This window comes from Triturus cristatus, chromosome 8, assembly GCF_964204655.1.
Source record: "Triturus cristatus chromosome 8, aTriCri1.1, whole genome shotgun sequence".
NCBI lineage: Eukaryota > Metazoa > Chordata > Amphibia > Caudata > Salamandridae > Triturus > Triturus cristatus.
In genome coordinates, this window is record NC_140591.1 from 1,124,923,021 (window position 1) to 1,124,945,603 (window position 22,583).

General features: G+C 48.2%; 1 protein-coding gene across 12 annotated transcripts in view; it reads right to left on the bottom strand.

Annotated features, from left to right (window-relative positions):
- MAP4K4 (mitogen-activated protein kinase kinase kinase kinase 4) overlaps positions 1–22,583 on the bottom strand; it is a 528,397-nt gene that overhangs the window by 102,721 nt on the left and 403,093 nt on the right. For 8 of the 12 annotated variants that reach the window (XM_085622754.1, XM_085622752.1, XM_085622750.1 and 5 more), the window contains exons 13-15: positions 21,415–21,576; positions 12,703–12,789; positions 10,230–10,457 (exon numbers count right to left, since the gene is read on the bottom strand). In XM_085622754.1, the coding sequence (XP_085478880.1) occupies positions 10,230–10,457; positions 12,703–12,789; positions 21,415–21,576 (477 nt within the window). The remainder of the gene's footprint in view (positions 1–10,229; positions 10,458–12,702; positions 12,790–21,414; positions 21,577–22,583) is intronic. The other 4 variants (XM_085622755.1, XM_085622753.1, XM_085622748.1 and 1 more) reach the window with 1 other exon arrangement.

A 22,583-nucleotide genomic window follows, 5' to 3' on the forward strand; every position in this document is an offset into this window, starting at 1 on the left:
TAATCCTTCAATTTCTTCATTCTTTCTAAATTTTATTTCAGATAATCATAGTTTTAAGGTTCCACGTCAGTGAAAGGGTTTTGGGTTCTGGTTAAATACATGTAAAAAAATACTTGATTTTGTGACTTAGTTGATTCTTTTTAATCTCTACCAAAAGTTGATGCAGTTTCCAGATTTGGATGTTACAGTGCCTGTCTTTATCATACACTTCAATTCTGTGCATATTTGTATGAATCTAGTAGTCTGCTGGTAACCTTGTACTGCATTCAGCTGAGTTGCAATTCTGGGCGGCAAAACCCTTGTCCTGTAAAGAAAAGCAAATTTTCCTAAGAGCTGTAATTATCAGCACTGGCCATATTAAGCCCTGCAGATGCTGGGTAATGAAAAGGTTTAGGAGTAGTTTTTCAGATTGAAGAATTTTCTTGATTCACATTCTGTGCATTATTTTGCCATCTAGTAATTGGGTCCAAAATTGGCAGATTAAATGATTTCTCCCTCTTTTTAGGTCTCGCCTGACCCAGCGCATGCGCTGGTCTGGCGAGACTTATTGCGAGGGCTCCAAAAAGTGCTACCAGGCCAGCCTAGAGCTACAGTGCCTGTGCGCAGGCGCGCGTGCCGCGCTTCACCGCGATTACTTTCACTTTTGCGGCCGCACGGCAGCTTGGCATAGCCAATAGGTCTCGCTTTTGGGACCTTATAAGTATTTAGTTATGCAACTGTTGCATGGCTAAACACTTACAAGGTCCCAAAGGCGAGACCTATTGGCTATGCCAATGCTTGTTTGTTGTTATCGTAGAGTCATCACCCATTTGCTTTCTTGTCCCTCCTCGAATTTTTCAATGTAGTCACCATCTTTAAGTTCTTTTTTTTCTTCTCTGCTTTGAATGGGTTCCTTTTTTCAGTTAGTTGATTTTTTCCCCCATCCGCAAATGCACCTGGAATGGGGAGGAGAGGTGGTCGCATGTGAATTCACACAATTCTTCGTATTGCAAAACTATTACTACCAGTAAGTAGCCTCTTCGTTTTGCAGAGTCAATCTTTTCTAGATTCACATGTTGTGGGATGGTTTTCTAGCAGTATGTTCTCTCCAGAGGCTGGGATTGTTTGTGTGTGCATCTGAACAGGTGTTTTAACACTCTGTGTCCCACCTGAGCCTCCTTACTGGTTTGAATGTCCTCACAGTGATGTTTTGTGAAGGTGGGAACTGAAGACCACGTGCAGCCCATGCAAATGTCAATTCATGATACATTACCCACGTAGGCGAAGCGTTGCTCCCTTTTTTGGTCAAATAGGCCCTTGGCCTCTCTCCAATGTTACACCTGATGTTTTGTGGCAGTCTTGAATTTCACACTCCACCTTGCAATAGTCCCTTTTCTCACCCAAGATTAATTGCTTGCTTGTTCAAAGGAGATGAAAAATTGATCGCCCCTTTCTAATTTGTCTTGCCTTCTGAAAGAAATACATTATTGCCCATCTTACATCCAGTATATGTAGGGTTCCCGCAGCCTGTGTCTTGGATTATTGGAAGAAAGCAGGTACATATATCACTTGATTAACATGAAAATGTGATGCCACCTTTCCGAGAAACTGTGAATTTGTTCTTATCAATACTCTATGCTTGTGTATCTGTAGATATGGCTCCTGTGTTGTAAGGGCTCTACTCCACCACTGCTCCTTAATGATGTGATAGTCATTAAGATTACTGTTTTCATTGGTGGATATTTGAGATCAGCATTATGCATGGGTTTAAAAGGTGGCTTCCTCAGATGTTTCAGCACTAAGTTGAGGTACCACGTAGGTATGGGTACTTCGCTTGGGGAGCTATTCTCTTTGCTCCTTCTAGAAAACCTAATACTGGTATGCTTAAGAAGCTTCTGAATATTACTATGTTTGAGTACCCCACTAAGCCTGCTAAGTGTATCTTCAGTGAGGTATAGAATGGCTCTTCTTTTAGCAAATGTATAAGATACAGGACCACTGTAGCATCTTGAATCCAGCTTCTAACAAGGCCTTTCTGGTTGCACCATCGTATGAACCTGTTCCACTTGTCCATATAACACTTTCTTGTGGTAGATCTACTGACCACTTTATATATCTCCATGGATCTTTGTGGTAGGTCTAGATTACCAAACTCTATGCCTTCAGGAATCCTGGTTAGGCTCAGGGTAGTTGGTTGCGGGTGGAACACTTGTGCATTCCGTGTTAGCAGGTCGTGATGTTCCAGAAGCTTCATGACCCAGTCATGACCCAGTCCTGCAACATTTTCACTAGGTCTGAGAACCATGTTATTCTGGCCCAATGAGTGGCTATTAAGATTAATTTCATATTTGCATTTCAGTATGACGAGGTATAATTGAAGTCAGTGATAAAGCATTGATAAAAATACCTAACCATTCTATCAACAAGACATTCCCTACCAACTCTTGATGGATGATATCTGGAAAGTGAAGCTTTGGTATTTTGTATTTTTCTGGGTTGCAAACAAGCGTATGTGTGGTGTGCCCCACCTTTGAAAGACCCCCTTCAACATACATTGCTTTATATCCCACTCATGTGTGGCACTTGTCTGTCTGCTTCTGTGGTCTGTTCCTCTGATGGGGGCAACACAATTAGAATTATATTCCTTTACAGAGCCTATGTCCATATATACTGTGCTAATTTGGTTAGCAAGTGTGATCTTAGAACACTGAGATTGTATTATCTGTTTGGGTTCAAACTGACTTTCCCTCCACGTGTATCTGAAGGGGTCCAGTGCTACAACGTCAGCCCTGAGCAACAACATATTTATGTGCTGTACTGTTTCTTTTAGTCTCCATAAGCCCATGAAGTAAAGTCCTCCAATGTGAGCTCCCCAATCTGCATGGAATTCATCTGTTGTAATGGTTAATCGGAGTGTTGGTTGTTTGAATGGTCTACCCAATGTAAATGCTGCTCAGATTCCACCACTGCATCTCAGTGTTTTTTTATTTATTTGTTTTTCTCCAGTGTTTTCCGCTCCCTCAACTTCTGTCGGTAAGTCGGCGGTACGCCCTCTGTCTTTAAGAATATATTTTGCTGTTTTCACTGCAAGGTTTTCCTCCAAAACGCTACAACTATATCAGTGTCCAATGCATCTGGAATTTCTATAAAAGAAGTTTACGAGTAACACCAACAGTAACAACATCAGTGGGTATGTGACAAGTATTATCAGCATTGGCTCTAGGTTTGTGTTGAGTATTTCCCACTTTCACACCAGAAATTGTATTTTCTGATCCGATGGGAATTGCTAATGTTTCAAAATAGCAAAAGGCAAGGGTGAAGGTAGAGAACTGTTTCATGCCATTACCCATTTCCATCCTGCCTGAGGCAAAATGGAGTGTGATTTTTTAAAACTTTTGAGCCCTAGATTATAATGAAGGTTCTCTAACGGTGGAGATCTTGGGGCCTACTTGTTCCTATAGCAGTAGTGATCAAGATAAAATCTCTCCACCTGAAACGGATTTCATTTAAGAATTCTACAGTGCACGGTTGTAAACATGAGGATTCAGAACTTCAGCAGATGGCTGCGCCTGTTCCTGGCTTAGGGATTACTAAACCATTTGAGAACCTGCCTCAAGAACCTAAACTAAAAATATCTGCACAACACATTTGGACTGCAACCCAGGCCTGGCACTTTCAACTTAAATGAGTCTATAACGTGTTCAAATATATGTCGCACACAGGCGCTGCCCAAGCTTACTAAACAATCACAGAAAACATGAAAGTTTGAATTAAGTTGCTGTCTGGTCAAATATTTTATCATCTTAATCATATTTTCATATGGATTTACCTTGAGTTGTTGTTTTTTTTGGAGTAATGGGCTTGGCCTCATGAAAGGTGCAGCAATTTAACAGTACTGTATACTCTTTACGAAGTACAGTGCATTCACCTATCTTAATCTTGGAGGGTCACCTTGTGGTCTTAACTGTGTTAATGCACAAGTTGCTACTTGTATAACGATATATCTGTAAGAGACATTAGTGATAGATTCCTTACCTTAGAATATTCCCCAGGCGTCAGTCTGGATCCGGAAAGTTTCTGCTTAGCAGTACCCCTGCGCGCCGGTAGGTGGCGCCGTGCAGCTCCGCGCCCGTCACTGGTGTCGTGCACGCCGTCACGGAGGCTACTTAGGCGCCACCCATGCACGCGGACGTCAGTTCTGTACACAACTTTCTGCGCCGAAACGCAGAGTCATGCGAGAAACGGACCTTTGGTGCATAAAACTAGGGCCCTAAAAGGGGATGACCTTAACCCTAGTAATCAGTTCGCAGAACGGGGAGGATGGGTGAGGCGGTAAGGAATCTATCTCTAACTAATGTCTCTTACAGATATATCATTACACAAGTAGTAACTTGTGCATCTGAAAGAGACACGTTAGTGATAGATTCCTTACCTTAGAATAGATACCCCAACAATACCAACCCCGGTGGTGGGTCTGCGAAAAAGATTACACAAGAAAGTCACGGAGCACAGACTGGCCAAAAAAGCTGTCTCCCCGGACCAGACTGTCAAGGCAGTAGTGCTTGGTAAACGTGTGCAGCGAGGACCACGTAGCTGCCCGACAAATATCCTGCAAGGGCCCTGGTCGAATGGGCACGCAGACCCACAGGAGGCTCCTTCTTGGCCAAGGAGTAACATGCTTTGATGCACAGAACAACCCACCTGGAGATGGTCATTTTGCGCACCGCCCGACCTCTTGGCGCCCACGTAGCCAACAAAGAGCTGATCATCCACCTGGAACTGCCGTGTACGCTGCAGATAGAATGCAAGTGCACGTTTAGGGTCCAGACGGTGGAGCCGCTCCTCTTCCCGTGAAGGATGCGGAGGCGGAAAAAAGGAGGGCAAAGTGATGGTCTGCCCGATGTGGAAGGGGGTGACAACCTTTGGCAAGAAAGAAGGACGTGTCCTCAGAACCACCTTGTCCGGATGAACAGAAAGGAAAGGAGGTTTGGAAGAAAGAGCCTGGAGCTCACTCACTCTCCTGGCAGAGGTGATAGCTACCAGAAAAGTCGTCTTGAGAGTAAGAAGACGTAAGGGACAGTTATGAAGGGGCTCAAAGGGAGCACAGATCAGAAAAGTCAAGACAAGATTCAAGTTCCACTGAGGCATTATGAAGGGCACAGGTGGGAACGTATGTGTAATGCCTTTAAGAAAACGGTTAACAACCGGGGACTTAAAAAGAGAAGGCTGATCAGGAAGCCGTAGGAAGGCAGAGCTAGCCGAAAGATAACCCTTAAGAGTGCCCAGAGCAGAGCCCTGCTGGGCCAAAGACAGAAGGAACAGAGAACCTCAGAAAGAGGGGCAGAAAGGGGATCCACAGTCTTAGCTGTGCACCATGCCACAAATCTATTCCACCAACAGGCGTACACCGTTTTAGTGGAGGGACGTCTGGCTGCCAAGATGACATCACAGATTTCAGGAGGAAGATCAAAAGGTGTCAACTGTCGCCGCTCAATCTCCAAACATGGAGGTGGAGACTGGACAGGTTCGGGTGGAGGACCGTCTCCTGCTGCTGCGACACAAGATTCTCCTGAAGAGGCATACGGAGCGGGGGGTCGATGCTCATACTGAGTAGCTCGGGATACCATACTCTTCGAGCCCAGTCCGGAGCGACAAGAATGACTTGGGCCCGGTCACGCCTGATCTTCTTCAGCACTCTGGGCAGAAGTGGAATAGGCGGAAAGGCTTACAACAGACCGCAGCTCCACTCGAGACGAAAAGCGTCTCCGAGCGAGTGCCGCCTTGGAAATTCCAACGCGCAGAACTGATGACATTGCGCGTTCTCTTCGGTGGCGAAAAGATCTAACCAAGGCTCTCCCCATCGCAGAAAGAAACCTTGCGCCACGTCCAAGTTCAGATGCTACTCGTGATCCACCATGCACCGGCGGCTGAGTTCGTCCGCCCTTGCGTTCAGAGAACCTGCCAGGTGTTGAACCAACAAGGTAATGCCTTGATGTTCCAACCATGTCCAGAGGCACAGAGCCTCCCGACAAAGGGTTCACGACCCCGCCCTGTTTGATGCAAAATCACATGGCGGTGGTGTTGTCCGTGAACACCTGCACTACACTTCCCCGGACAGCGGGAAGGAATGCCTTCAGTGCAAGTCGGATCACCCACAGCTTCAGAAGGTTGATATGGAGTCGGGACTCCACCGGACACCAGAGGCCTCTGATCTCCGCCTCCCCCATGTGGCCTCCCCAGCCCAGGAGGGACGCGTCCGTCACTACTGTGTGCTCCAGTTGGGGAAGGGAGAGGGATCTGCCATGGACCCAATAGCGATTCGTGAGCCACCACTGCAACTGCCGTGCAGTGCCCTCCGAGATCTGGACATGATCGGACAGATTGCCCTGATGCTGCGCCCACTGGAACTTCAGGTCCCACTGCAGCGCCCGCATATGCCATTTGGCATGCGGCAACAGCAGGATGCAGGAGGCCATCAGGCCCTGAAGCCGGAGGGACATCCTGACCGAAACCCGGGATAGAGGCTGAAAGAGCGGAACCATAGCCTGAATATCCCGGACTCGGTGTTCGGGAGGATAAACCCGAAACAGCGTCGAATCCAGAACCTCTCCGATGAAGGGGGGCTTCTGAGAGGGACTCAGGTGCGACTTTGGCACATTGATGGAGAACCCCAGCAGATGTAGGAGGTCGGCCGTAGTCTGGAGGTGGGAGACCACTGCCTGGCGCGAACCCGCCTTCCACAGCCAGTTGTCGAGGTAGGGGAAGACTGACACCCCCGACCTGCGCAGATGAGCTGCGACCACCGCCATCACCTTCGTGAACACCCGAGGGGCGCTGGTAATGCCGAAGGGGATCACGGCAAACTGAAAATGCTCCTGCCTTACCGTGAACCGCAGGTAACACCGGTGGGCCGGCAGGACGGAAATGTGAAAATAAGCGTCCTGCAAGCCCAACGCAACCATCCAGTCTCCAGGGTCCAGGGCAGACAGGACCTGAGCTAGAGTCAGCATCTTGAACTTCTCCTTCCAGAGGAAGCGATTGACGTCCCGGAGGTTCAAGATGGAGCGCAGGCCCCCCCCTTGTCCTTCTTGGGGACCAGAAAGTAGTGGGAACAGCAACCACTCCCTACTTCCTGACCGGGAACGTACTCGATGGGCCCCCTTAGCCAGGAGGGCCCTGACTTCCTGACGGAGAAGAGCCAAATGATCTCCCGACATGCAGTGGTACCGAGGTGGCATGGCTGGAGGGGAGGACAGAAAGGGGAGCGAGTAACCTTGGCAGATTATCTGCAGCACCCACTTGTCCGACGTAATCTCGTGCCAGTGGTGGAGGTGAATCTTGCCACCCACTGGCGTGGGGTGCCCCCTGAAGCTCGGATTAGGAAGGTTTCGAGGCAGAAGCGGCGGAAGTGGACTGCCCCGCACACTGGTTACCAGACCCGCCCCTGCGGAACCCGCGTCCTGGCTGAGGCTGTTTCTGCACAGGCTTGCTGGAAGAGCGCGCCTGGGTACCCCTGCCCTGGCCAGGAAAGGAACGAAACCCCGTCGTGGCAGGAGTTTGAGGAAAGACCCAAAGACTTGGCCGTGGCACGAGAGTCTTTAAAGCTCTCCAAGGTATTGTCCACCTTATCACCAAAGAGGCGGGAGCCATCGAAGGGCATGTCCATAAGCGAGCTCTGGACATCAGGCGAGAAGCCAGTGGAACGCAACCAGGTGTGACGCCGCAACGCCACCGTCGTGGAAATCGCCCTGCCCAACGAATCAGCAGTGTCCAAACCACACCTGATGGCAATCTTCGCCGCATCCTTGCCCTCCGCAATTGCTTGGGAAAGGACAGCCTGGACCTCCTCAGAGCACTGAGGCAGAACTTCCGCCACCGAATCCCACACTGCGTGGGAGTAACGGCCCAACAAGCAGGCGGTAGTAACCGACCTCAACCCCAAACTGCCTGCGGAGAACAACCTCTTGCCATATTGGTCCAGCCTCTTGGAGTCCTTATCCGGCGGAGCCGAGGGAAAGGCACTCTGCGATGTCGAGGCCTGAATGACCAGGCTCTCAGGCGTGGGGTAAGTGGTCAAGAAGGCGGGATCACCAGGCGCCGGGCGATGACACCTAGCGACGTTCTTATCTGCCGGCGCCCTCCAGGCCGGCCGCAACCAAGTACCCAAGATGACTTTGGCAAGGGTCTCATCGAAAGGGAGCAGCAGCTCCGACGACGCAGACGCCATCTGGAGCACCTCCGTAAGGAGGTTGGTCTTAAGGGCCACCGTAGGGAGGTCAAGGTAGAGAGTCTTCGTGGCTCGACGCAGCACCATAGTGTTGGAAGCGCCCTCCTCCATAGTAGGCAGAGGCGAGGCAAACCCCGGGTCAGAAGACACATCAAGTTCACCCGCGTCTTGAAGGATATCCACCCAATCCTGCTCGGAGTCACACTGCCGCACAAGGGGGTCCTCAGAGCCGTCCCAGTCCTCATTTGGCTCCAGAGTAGAAGGAGCCGGTCGCGGCAGCAGGCCCAGAGAGGGGACCAGTGGCGCCAGGAGCGGCGCCGGCCGGGGCCGAACCAGAGCCCCATCCCTATGAGGATCCCAGGTCGGAACGAAATGGTCCGAGACCCGAGGCAGGGGCGTTATAAACGGCACCCAGTGCGGTGCCTGTGGCGGAGCCAGGGCCGGGGCAGGAGCCAAGGGCAGCGCCGGGGCCAGTGGCGTTGCACCTTGTGGCGCCGGGCCTGGAGCCGCAGAGGCTGGATCCAGTGGCTCCAGGGCTGGCGCCAGAGGCGGTGCTGCCAGATCAACAGGATCTGGACACAGGGCCCGCAGGCGCACCGGCGGGAGCCAGAGGCCTAAACAGGCGGTCCAAGGCAGCAAGAAACTCTTGCCGCTGTGCGGGAGTCGCCGACGGACCCGGGTATAGCGGGTAGGCCGTGGGACTCCCAGGTTCCAGAGGAGCCGCAGGGGCAGAGCCCCTGTCCCCCACGTCTGCCTCCGGGGAACGACGGGGGGATGTCGGAGAGCGAACACGCTTCTTCATCGACTTCTTATGACGTCGCTTACCGGAATCTGAAGGTGAAGACTTAGAGTCCGAGGAACGACGGCTCCGATCCCGCGAGTGGTCCCGCTAACGGCCCCTAGACCCAGAGCGGCGGTGAGAGGAGTGCCGGACCTCCGGCAACTTCCGGCACCGCTCCCCTAATGCCTTCGGGCCATGGCACGGCAGTCCCGACAATCCCGGGAGTCGTGGTCGGTCTCCAGGCAGTAGAGGCAGACATCATGGGGTCCGCCACCGACATTTTATGGTGGAACGACCCGCAAGACTTAAAGCCGGGCATCCCTACGTGCACCAGGAGACAAGAGGAGAAGACAAAGTTTCAAAGAGTGGTCAAAAAATTGACCGAGGTACGTGCTCAATCCGGATCTGCGCTTTTGGCGCGGAAAAAGAAAGAACTGACGTCAGCGTGCATGGGTGGCGCCCAAGTAGCCTCTGTCACGTCGTCCCGGCATGCACGATGCCAGTGACGGGCGCGGAGCCGCACAGCGCCACCTACCAGCGCGCAGGGGTACTGCTAAGCAGAAACTTTCCAGATCCAGACTGACGCCTGGAGAATATTCTAAGGTAAGGAATCTATCACTAACGTGTCTCTTTCAGATTGAAAATGTTTCAAATATTCTGGCAGTCTGGGACATAAAATGTGCAAGAGCATTTGTAGTAATCAAAAGATGAAGAGAAACAAGTAAAGCTGTCTTGGGTGGAGGGCAAGTAAGAGTGCAAATGTTGATGAACATAAATATGCCTTAAGAGCCTAAAATGTAACGTGATGGGGCATCACAAACAAATCATTCAGGTTTAAGATCAAAGGTTTTGTAAACATTATAATCTCTAGACATTCTTTGATCATTACTTTATTTTAAAGTCCTCCCACCACTCCCCCGCATCTTACCATAAGGGAACACTAAAAAGTTCTATAGGAATTAATAGCAACCACAGGAGCAGTGAGATAAAGTTGCATGGAACAAACACCAACACACACAGACACACAAACAAGAGAAAATGCATATAAAAGCACTGGTGTGCAAATACACACAATTGCTCTAATTAGTGCTTCTTCACAACAAACACCTTTCAAGCATCTAGTTCTAACTACATTAAATAGAAATAATTGTAACCCATACAAGGCTAACAAATGAATTACCAACGTTTAGGTTATTGCAGCTGGAAATCATTTTCTTTCACATACATGAATAGAATACGCACCTCCCGCATTCGGTCTGTGGGTTCGTAGATGGGTTTTTGCTCAGGCGTGTAGTAACTTGGCTTCGTCCTCTCTGGCTGGGGCTGTGGTGCCTGCTGAGGCTGTGGTTGCTGTTGTGGCGGTTGTCTGTGGTCGTGCTGTAGGGAGAGGAGGTAAGCTTGCTCTTGCTGCAGCTGGCGTTGCAGTCGCTCCGCCTGTCGATGTTCCTCCATCTCCCTCCATCGGTATTCCTTAGAGAGAACCAGCAGACACTTACACAAGACATCTCCAGATTTAAACTCGCAATTCAGCAGACAGACTCAGAGTAGACAATATGGACATGCCAAATAATACAGAAAAGGTTAGTGTTAGAGTTACAGGCATATTAACCCAACGGCTAACACTCATTTTAAAATGTATTAGAAAGCCTCCAAAACAATAGTCGATCGATGCAGTATTTTCAGCTTTTAAAAAACATTTTACAATTCTGTTTTTCAAAAACGCAAATCACTGCATCCCATATCACAAAATGTGCTTCCGGTTAGTGGGAGAGGGATGTTCATGCTGCTGAGCGCAGGCTGAAATCTGGTGCGGTACATAATTGCCTTTAATGTCTCATCTCCAGTCTTAAGTGAGTAATATTCCCATCACCCTCCACCTTCGGCAGTGTTAGTCAGAAGTGCATTGGAGCTCATAGACTTTGAGGATAAACTGAAAGGTGGGGATGCAGCTAGCCACACCTGCCGCAGAGACAAAAGGGACAACATCTTAGCATTTTTACCCTGCCAATCAGGGTGGGATAATTCGGTCCTTCGGAATATCCATAGGAAACACAGGTGGTACCACCACCCCCAAATGTAATGGGGGTGTTGTGCAACCAGGTGGTGTATGTAAGGGCCAGCAAGTAAGGATGCACCTCTTTTACAGTCCGCATTCTTCGACCCGCCCACCATAATGGACAGTATAGTTTGCTGATAATTTTTACTTCTTTCAGTGTCACACCGAGGGGTTACAGGGTGATCCTAAAACTTTATACAACTACAAGGGCCTTCCAGGATTCTTGAGGAGAAAAGGGATTTTCTCAGGTCACAGTGAGTCGTTACTGTGGGCATGAGATGAAGTGACAGTTCTAAATCCTTCAAAGGACAATTGGAATCCTGCACAACTGCTGTGGATGGTTTTGTTGTGACTTGTCAGGAGCTGGGCTTTGGAAACAAAGCAACCCGCCACACATTTAATGAGCTGTACATAATAATGTTGCATTGGTTTGGTTACCAGTAAGACAGCTCTAGCTTTCTTGGGAAGGAGTCAACTTTCCAATGGATCGTTTTTAAGCTAAGCCAACTTGTTCAATTAATAAACATTTAATTTAATTTTCAGCTACAACGTGTTGTCGGTGTCATTTATTATGTTGTGAATAATGGTGTTTATGTCCTAGCAGCTTCTCCTGCATCCTACCAGGGCTAGGGGTAGCAATGGCATGTTATCTTAACGTGAGCAGGAGGCAACACTGTTAACCTTGGCTGATATAAAGGCAAAAGAGGAAGAAGTTGAAGGAATAAGCCTGACAAAAGAGGACAAGTATATGGGCTCTTCTGAATCTTTGTAGCCTCATCTTGGCATCTCCTACTTATGTACTGCTGAGGAGAGCTGGTGATAAGACTTTAGTGACATTCCAAGAGTAGCAAGCTTCAAGCAAGGGACATCCAAAAGCCTCCGATTTGTTTACCGTTGTAAAGTGGTTTAAATGTTACTTCTGCCTTTTCAGCTTCACCCCCATGTCCCAAACACAACCTGTGTGTTATGAAAACGAATGTAACAGAAGTCTGCTTATCAGTGACCATGTCTAAAGAGACTTCGTATAAGCCCACAAGTAGCAACTTGTGCCACCTCTAATGAAGTAGGCTCATTTCTCGAAAAGGATATGAGGAAAACCTACCTCAACGGATGCTACAGCCCCCATCTCCTATGGAATCAGGGGAAGATAGTTTTCATTATATAAATTTGATTGAAGTTTCATCTCTGAGGAGCTGCCCTTAATGGCATCTGCTGATGCGTTGGACATTGGTAAAGAAAGTCAGTACCACATGGGGACAGCAATAAAAAAAGGCACAAAGTAAGGATTAATTAACCACAAACCCTAAATATGGGCACTTAAGATGAAGGGTGGTATTCTGTGCATTTCCTTCGAAGCCGCGAATGTTACAATCCAAAGCAGTGGTGAGAATTAATCGGGCTTGCTGCAGTATGTGACAGGGTGAAAAGACTATCAAAGGCAAAATAAAAAAAGCAGAGAAGAAGAAAAAGAAATAAAAAGCAATGCTTCCATGCATCATGTTTGGCTGTCAGACTGCTCATTAGACACAGCCTTCAAAACTTCAAAAACGTCATACTCCTACAGCCAGTGCAGCTGTGGCTGACACTAGGCATACCTAGCACACGCCAGCCACATAAACCCTCCAAGCTACAGGGACAACATAGATAACAGTGTGTTACCAGTAACATGGCCTGCTCCTGGAGCAGCTGCTGCTGAAGAATTTCCAAGTGCCGCTGCTCCTCTTCCAGCTGTCGTCTGATATACTCCTGTCAAAATTACCCAGCAATAAATTCCTTTTCAGAATTACATGGCAGATCAACCTGCACAACACAGGCTCAATTCACTGGATCACTGAAGAGGGTTATATACTTGATAATAAATTAGCACCTTACAACCTTTTTTTAAAACCTGTCATGCGCCAATTCAGTGACATGAAAGCACCCAAAATAGCCAATCATAATTTTCACAGAGGTACCTTAATGGGGTTCAACAGGGGAAACTTAAGTAACGTTTTAAGGACCTCATAATCAGAATGTAGCAACTTCTCCCTGCCACCCCCTTGTGCTTGATATGCATCCACAAGTAAAACTGTATCCTGTTCAAACACTCCCTCCAGGACATTCACTAGGGAGTGCTTTGAGAATCCCCCCCTACCCTCCTCCAAACTCCATGGAAATTCACCAGGCATAGTGACCACCACTCCTGAACTCCCACCCGGACAACAGTGAAGTGAGAAAGCGATACAGCAGTCACCCACGCTGCATAGTATAAGGGATGTCGTGGATAAGGATGTACAAGGTGGGAGTGTGTGAAATGGTCATTAATGGAGAGGCATGGCAGGACAGTGGTGCGAATCAGACTAGTCGCTCAAGCACAGATTGTTGGAGAATCTTCATCTCCCCGGTGTTGAGAGCTCTTTAATAGCGTCAGTCTGGTAGTTCTATCTAGTGCTTTGTACAAAGACTCCAGCAACTGTCGCCGCCCAAAATAGAAAAACTTTTTTTTATAAAATGTTTTTCTGTATGCAACTGGATGGTGGAAGTGAATTAGGTGTGAGCATACTAAACAAATGAAGACTTAAACGCAGTACCAGGTCACAAAAGCAAATTTCAAAAAGTAACACATTCAAGCTACTTTACAGATTTGATGACAAATGGCGCGATTTTGCTTGTCTGGAATTATCATTTGTCTGTACTAATTTGCCACAGTCTTGCAAAATGTTTTGGGGCGCAAAACACAGCATAAAACCCACCCCAGTGCCCACTCTTTGATCCCCCCCGAAGTTGCAAGAAAATGTCACACCTTCCTTAATGGTGTAAAAGCATACACAAGGAGTCAATCCTTACAAGTAGAAGGCTGCTGAAAGATACAGGTTTAATCAACTGAGGCAGGCACACGAATGCTGAACGCCTCATTTGTGGGGAAAATTACATTTTAGACTCTCAAATGTGTTTAATATGTAATTTTTGCTTTTCCTGCAGTGCTACATACCCAATGTATTTGCTTTTTAGTTTAACATGGTACTCCTGCGCCACAAGGACTGAGTGCACTTTACAATACAAAGGAAATAGAAGAGCACCCTTTAACAGTTGAATTAACAAGTTAGTTCAGTATCTTTGTGGATGAGACTCCAGATGCAGAGAGAAAGGAATATGCTACTTACCAGTATGCATCTGTTCTTGGCATGTAGAGCTGCAGAGTTGTACACTTAGCATAGGTCGCCATCTGGTGTTGGGCCCGGATGTTTGCAGTTTGTTTTTCTTCTTGGACCGTCTTTGGAAGTCACGAGTTTGGTGACTCCTCCTTCGGTCCGTACTGCGCATGGGCTTCGGCTCCATCCTCAGATTGTTTTTCGCCAACAGGGAAATGATGGAGCGTAGTAATAACAGTGAGAAACCCATGTGTGTTGTATCTAAATAAGATGGACTGGAACGGATACAGGTAGCCGGGGAGGCGGGTGGGCGTGTACAACTCTGCAGCTCTACATGCCAAGAACAGATGCATACTGGTAAGTAGCATATTCCGTTCGAGGCATATGAGCTGCAGATTGTACACTTAGCATAGATTATATAGCAGTACCCAACCTTAGCGGCGACCACCGGTATCCGTTGCAGCTGTTTGAAAGAGTGTTTTTAGTACAGCCTGGCCCACCCTAGCTTGCTGCTGGGAATGCACATCTACACAGTAGTGTTTTGTGAATGTGTGCGGTGTAGACCATGTGGCTGCCTTGCATATGTCATCTAAGGGTATATTCCCTAGAAAAGCCATAGAAGCCCCCAACTTTCTTGTAGAGTGGGCTTTAGGGGGAACAGATAATGTTCTCTTTGCCTTCTGATAGCAAATTTGTATGCATTTTACAATCCACCTAGCTATCCCTGATTTTGAGATGGGGTTGCCTTTATGTGGTGGAGAAAAGGAAACGAACAACTGTTTGGTCTTCCTGAAGGGTTGCGTTCTTTGTATGTAATATAGCAACGCTCTTTTCACATCTAGTGTGTGTAAGGCCCTTTCCGCAACAGATTGGGGTTGCGAAAAGAAGACAGGTAATTCCACTGATTGATTGAGGTGGAAGGGGGTAATGACTTTGGGCAGGAACTTCGGATTAGTTCGAAGTATGACCTTGCTGTGATGCATTTGTATGTAAGGTTCCTGTATGGTGAACGCTTGTATTTCACCAACCCTTCTAAGGGAAGTGATAGCTACAAGGAAAGCTGTTTTCCAGGTGAGAAATTGTAGCTCACATTTGTGCATTGGTTCGAAGGGCGGACCCATTAGTCGTGTAAGGACCAAATTTAGATTCCATACAGGGGAGGGTGGTGCCCTGGGAGGAATTACTCGTTTGAGGCCTTCCATGAAGGCTTTAATAGCGGGCACTCTGAAGAGTGACAAATGCTGTCTGTTTTGTAGATAGGCAGCGATCGCTGCTAGGTGTAGGCGTATGGATGAATACGCCAGGTTACACCTGTGAAGATGGAGCAGATAGCATATGATGTGTTGTATGGATGCATCTAGAGGGTTGATTGTATTGTTACGGCAGTACATTACAAATCTTTTCCACTTTGCGGCATAGCATGCTCTAGTGGTAGGACGTCTGGCTTCCATGATGATGTTCATGCAATCAGGGGGAAGGTTAAGGTACCCGAATTCTAAGATTTCAGGAGCCAGATCGCCAGGTTGAGCTGAGCTGGGTCCGGGTGCCTGATTTCTCCATGGTTCTGGGTTAGGAGGCATGGGGAAAGGTGCAGTTTTTGATGTGGTACCACTGATAGTTGTAGTAGCGTGGTGTACCACGGCTGTCTGGCCCACGTCGGAGCTACCAGAATGAGTGTGAGGGAGTGCTGTTGTAGTTTCCTGACCACTAATGGAATTAGTGGGAGAGGTGGAAAGGCGTATGCAAATCTGCCTGACCAGTTCATCCATATCGCATTGCCCTTGGACAATGGGTGTGGGTATCTGGCGGCGAAGTTTGGGCATTTTTTGTTTTCGTGGGTGGCGAAGAGGTCTATTTGAGGATGCCCCCACTGTCGGAAGAATGGGTGAAGAACTTGTGGATGCAGTTCCCATTCGTGTAGTTGTTGAGTCTGTCTGCTGAGCAGATCTGCTATGGTGTTTTGTACGCCTGGAACATGTTGTGCCAGGAGAAAAATGTTTTGGGGAATTGCCCATCTCCATATGCTCTGGGCTAAGCGGGAGAGCTGGGGAGAGTGTGTCCCCCCCTGTTTCTGTATATAATACATCGCAGTCATGTTGTCTGTGCGAATGAGGACTGCTTTGCCTGAAATCTGCTTTTGGAAAGATTTTAGGGCTAGAAAGATCGCCAAAAGCTCCAGATGGTTGATGTGGAGCGTTTTTTGCTGTGGCGTCCATAGACCTTGCATTGTGAGGTGTAAGAGGTGCGCTCCCCAGCCGGAGAGCGATGCGTCCGCTGTTAGAGTCACTTGGGGAACCGGGTCCAGGAACGGCCGTCCCTTGGAAAGGTTTGTGGTGTTCCACCACTGCAGAGAGTGATGTGTGCGGCCGTCCACCAACACCAGATCCGTCAGCTGACCCTGGGCCTGGTTCCACTGTTGTGCTAGGCACTCCTGAAGTGGACGCATGTGGAGTCTTGCATGGGGCACTATGAAGATGCAAGACGCCATCATCCCTATGAGCTTCATAAACACTCTTGCTGGTAGAGAGTGTTGAGGAAGGAATATTTTGCGTAAGGCTAGAATGCTTGTGATTCTGGCTGAGTTTGGATAGGCAATACCTTTTGAGGTGTCTATGGTGGCCCCGAGATATTGCTTTGTGTGAGATGGTATGAGGTGGGACTTTTGGTAGTTCACCGTGAAGCCTAGCTGATGAAGCAGTTGGATGGTGCTGTTTGTATGTTGCACGCATTGGTGGTAGGACGCGGCTTTTATGAGCCAGTCGTCTAAGTAAGGGAAGACGTGAACATGTTGACGTCTGAGGTGTGCTGCTACTACTGCTAGGCATTTGGTAAACACCCGTGGTGCAGTGGTGACCCCGAAGGGGAGAACCTTGAATTGGTAATGTTGCCCGTCCACCACGAACCTGAGGTATTTTCTGTGAGAGGGGTGTATTGGAATGTGAAAGTACGCGTCTTTCAGATCCAGTGTTGTGAGAAAGTCTCCCTGGCAGAGGAGTGGGAGGACTTGTTGTAAGGTGACCATGTGAAAGTGGTCTGAATGTATGTAGGCATTTAGAGGCCGGAGATCCAGAATGGGTCTGAGGGTCTCGTCTTTCTTTGGGATTAAGAAATATAGGGAGTAGACCCCTAGATTTCGTTGATTGTCGGGTACCTGCTCTATGGCGTGTTTCTGGAGGAGCGAGAGTACCTCTTGTTTGAGCAGTGTGGAATGCTCTTGGGACATTGGACGGTGCCTTGGTGGGATATTGGGTGGGGTAGATGTTAGCTCGAGGCAGTACCCTGACCGAATGATTTGGGTCACCCATTTGTCCGATGTTATGGACTCCCATACGTGGATAAAATCTTGTAGTCTGCCCCCGACCGGAGTGGAATGGTCTGGGGGGAGCGAAGGGGAGTCATTGTGCGGGTGGGGTGGCAGAACGGGTATTGTTGGTTTTGCCCCTGCCCTTATTGTTGTTGCCTCTGTAACCACCTCTTTGGTTGCCCTTTGAAAAGGTATTTTGAGGAGGGGATTTGTAGGAGGTAGAGGCATTATCGGTGGAGGAGCCTCTACCTGTGCCACGAAAGGACGAGCGTCGAAAGGAACGCTTAGAGGCTTGGGTCTGGAGCGCTCCCATAGACTTCGCTGTGTCTGTATCTTTCTTCATTTTTTCGAGCGCTTCGTCTACCTTTGGGCCAAAGAGTGTTTGCTGGTCAAAGGTGTGATTAAGTATTGATGTCTGGACCTCAGGCTTGAACCCTGATATCCTGAGCCAGGCATGGCGTCGAAGCAGGACACTGGTGTTTATGGCTCTAGAAGCAGTGTCTGCTGCATCGAGGGCACACTTAATGGAGGTGTTTGTGATTAGTTTGCCCTCCTGTATCAGGTCATGAGCTTGGCGTTTGTATTTCTCTGGAAGGTGCTGCATAAGAGCCTCTAATTCATCATAGTGTGCTCTATCATATCGCGCAAGCAGTGCTTGTGTATTTGCAATGCGCCACATGTTTGCAGCCTGGTAGGCGGTGCGTTTACCAGACGCGTCCAGAAGTTTAGATTCCTTGTCTGGTGGTGGGGCATCTCCTGAAGATTGGGAGTTAGCCCTCTTTCTAGCTGTGGAGACAACTAGGGAATCTAGAGGAGCAGGGCCCTTGATGTATGCAGGGTCTGTGGGTGCCGCCTTGTACTTCTTCTCTATTCTAGGGTTTAGTACTCTGGCTCTGACAGGGTCTTTGAATACCTCTGTAGCGTGCTTGGTGACACCCTTAAGCATGGGTAAAATAGCAGTGGAACGATCTTGTAAATCAAATGTATCCAGTAGGAAGTCTTCTTCCACTGGTTCCGTGTGCATGTCCACCCCATGGTAGTGTGCTGCTCTCTGCACTAAATGGTGAAACCCTAAAGAGTCCTCTGGAGGAGACGGCCTTGATGGGTATAGGTCGTCTTGAGGTACATTGGGTACATCAGGGTTATTATAATCCTCCCATGGATCTGGGGTCCCTGGTGGAGTGGGATCCATTGGGGCGTCCCCTGGGTCATTGTCCGGGTCCCCGTCATCCGGGTCTGGGGATGGGGCCGGATCGTAGTGAGGTAAGGGTGGAGGGGGTGGTGGTGGGAGGGGGGGTGGCAGTGGGGAGGGTACTCTAAGGGGAGAAGTAGCTGAGTCCCTCTTTTTGGGTGGAGGAGGAGGAGCCGGAGCCTCAAGGCGACGCTTCTTAGTAATCACAGTCAAAAGGCCAGTCTTTGGATCTCTGGACAAAGTCTTTTGTAAAGGGTCTGGTGTAAACAGAGCCAATGGCGCCGAGTCGTCTGTCGGCACCGGCGATTTCGGAACCGGAGGTTTCGATGTTCTGTGTACGCCCTGCTTTTTGGAGGTCTCCGTGTGTTTCGGCGTCGAATGCTGTTTCGGCGCCGGAGCGTCGGTGCCGACCGATTTCTGTTTGTGTTTGGTCGGCGCCGAGTGTCCAGGCTTCGGCACCGGTGGTTTCGGAGTCGAGCTGGATTTTGCAGGCTTCGGTGCCGAGTGGTGTTTATCGGCACCGGGCGTCGGCTGGCTCGATCCCGAGCTGCCGTGAGACTTTGAGTGCTTCGACACCGGGCCCGAAGGTGGGGTGATCGAGGCTTTGGTTTTGGTTTTGCCCAGGCCGGCAGGCGAGGGAGTAACCGGAGTCTCTTTGGTTTTCGGTGCGGGGCTGGGAGGGGGCATTGTACTCACGGCCCGCTGTCCTGGTGTTACGTCCTCCAGGTCGGAGTCGTCGGCCTCGGAAGCGCTGACGATGTCTTCTCCCAGTTCGGTGTGTGTCTGCCCCGAAGCTTCGGCGTCGTCTCCGAAGATGTCCGGTGGAACTGTCGAGGATGAGTGCGCCATGGTGCGTCGAGCCTTTCGATCCCGGATCGTTTTCTTCGATCGAAAAGACTTGCAGGCGGGGCAGTCTCGAGCCTCGTGTTCCGGAGAGAGGCAAAGGTTACACACCTGATGGAGGTCGGTGTGGGGAAATTTAGACCCACATTTTGGGCACTTTTTAAACGGAGTCCTTTCCATCGGCCGGGACCGGAGTCGCGGAGGGCCCGAAGGCCGGTGTCGATGTACGGGATGGAAAAAGTGCCGCTTCGAGAGATGAAGATGATGAAGGAACTCGAAGAATCGAGGATTTTCCGTCGAGGCTGGAACCGTAGAAGTTCGAAGCCGGAGTACGAAGGATCACATCCGAGCCTGATGGCGGAAAAAAACAATCTGAGGATGGAGCCGAAGCCCATGCGCAGTACGGACCGAAGGAGGAGTCACCAAACTCGTGACTTCCAAAGACGGTCCAAGAAGAAAAACAAACTGCAAACATCCGGGCCCAACACCAGATGGCGACCTATGCTAAGTGTACAATCTGCAGCTCATATGCCTCGAACATATGGTTTATACAAAAGAGGTGAGATTTTGGTTGTTTCCTGAATGACAGGAACACATGTATGATTCAGAGGTATGCTGGTTGCCAAATTCCAGAAGGATGCTGCCTCAGCTGAGAAAGTTTAGTTCAGCACTTGGAAGATCTTGATTTGAGGTTTTTCCAGATATAAAGAATTTTTAGTTTGAGGGACCCTTTTTGGTCGCCTGAGATGTTGAGCAGAGTTGCGAGATGAAGGGATCTTAGGAAATTATTCTGGCTTCTTAGGAAATGCAGCTGATTTTAAATGTTTTGGTAGCTTCAGTGGGAAGTTAATGTAGTTTGTTACGAGAGGGTGCGATCTGGTCATGTTTTCTAGTGGAAATCAGAAGTCTGGCTTCTGAGCCTTAATAGGGCGCAAGAAAGGACTGAAGAGACCAGGATGGTGATGACCGTATATAGCAGGAAAATAATTCGAGCAAATGCTTTCTTATTTAAAAACTACAATAAAGTCAGAAACTCAGTAAGAGAAACTTCCAATAAGTCAAAAATGATAAAGCAACAAAGCATAAATACACGTGCCGAGGTGATTTTGTGCAAATCTGGCAATGTGAATATACACGCTACACCACGAGGCATCTCAAAGGTGAGCCAGCGTAATGTTAAAGGTTTATTTTCAAATGCCAAAACTTTTTTTTGTTGGTTTCAAAGAGATTTGCTGGTATGGTCACCTCTAGCAAAGTAACCTCTTTAGGATGAATTTGTAGAGCACACTCTTTGGCGCAGGTTTACAACTAATCTTACTTTTCTCTGCCGCAGGGAAAATGTTTGCCGGTAGATGTGAAAGGAAGTATCTGCAGACGAAGTCCAAAGGTTTTACAAAAAACACTGAAAAAGTTTTGTGTGGCAAACCTTTCCAGCTTTAAACGAACAGGGATGCATTCCTGGACCTTCCAAGGCATGGCACATGGGTTCCAGAGATGGATTTGACACAAAAAATTGCAAACAACGAATGGCTGATGTGAATGAACGAAATACAAGATAAGCAGAGATTCATCCTTCTGCCAGTGAAGTATATACTGTTCTTAACAAGATGACATACAACAGACAGAGACCCTGTGAAAGTCTTATTCCTGACCTGTTACCTTATAAGGTATATGAAAATGGTACATGCCAGCTAGGGTCAATTCACTAAAGCCAGATCTATTCTGTGCTTGACTGGGCACATTCAATATCGTTCTGCACGCAGTTCAAGATTTATACACCCAGTGATCATTTCTAAAGCCCTGAAATTACTCTAAAGCAATCTACAGTATGCATATAGTACACAATGAAATCTCCTCATATAATTTAACGCAAGATTACAATATGGTTATCATGGACCCACCTGTTCCCGTTCCACTCTCCTTTTCTCTTCCTCTGCTCTCCTCCGCTCCTCTTCCTCTTTGCGCCTTTTCTCCAGCTCTTCCATCCTTTTCTTTTCTTCTTGCTCTCTTCTCCTCTGCTCACGCTCTTGCTGTCGCCGAGCCTCACGCTCTCGTCTTTGTTGCTAAGGGGAAACCAGAAGGAATACTCAGAACTTTCGCAAAACTTCTCTACGTCAAGACACTACTTTTTCTTGTTTTTTTGTTTTTTTCATTAGTGCAACACTCGATGATCAGACAGGCCCAGATAGTGACCAAAACTCTTTGTAAAAGAAGAGACTGCTGGTTGAAAATAGAGATTTGTGCTTGTAATTCTTTTATTTTTGACAATTGAGGCCCTTCAGCACTTACATGCTTCTCAACTTGTTAGGAGAATTAAGTCACTTCCCCCACCTAAAGGATAGAAGTCTTTTGGTCAGTCTCAACAAGCCATACTCCCATCAATGGCATTGCTGTGTTCTCAAACTTTCTTGTAACATGTCTGTGGCATTGTCATTAAATTCTCTTTCACTGAACAATTCTTTGATTACTTTATTTGGAAGGGCAATACAGTACCCGTTCATCTTCTTCTCATCCTTGTTCTATCCACCCGCTAACACTTAGTAGCCCCCATCTTTCTTTCCTCCTCATGTTTTTCTCTGCTCTTTCAGTAGCACCCCCAAAATCGATCATTTCTTTGTTTGGCATACTTCTTTTTACCTACTCATGAATGATGAGTAAAAGCAAATGACTTTAGAAATATATTTCAATCTGGCATACACTGTTGTAGTTTTCTTCATGAAGAACAAGTGGATTACCTTCAGTAAGGCACTTTCAAGTGGAGATTGTATTTAACCACCATTTCCTCACCTTTGAATACTCCCTAGGTGTCAGGTTTGATCAAGAAAACTTTACATAAGCAGTGCTCCTGCGTGCTAAGTGGCGCTGTGCTGCTCCACGTTGGCTCCATACCGCCCCAGAAGTGACTGAGTAGAGCTGAATATAAGTGCCAACCTGCGCAATGACTTTCTTGTTTTGCCTTTTTTGCGCCCGTTGAAAGCAGAGTAAGAACTGTTGGCACCAGTGTGCTGAATACTAACGCAGGACCTTTAACGTGCTAAAAAGAGCCCAGTACACAGACGGGGAGGTAAAC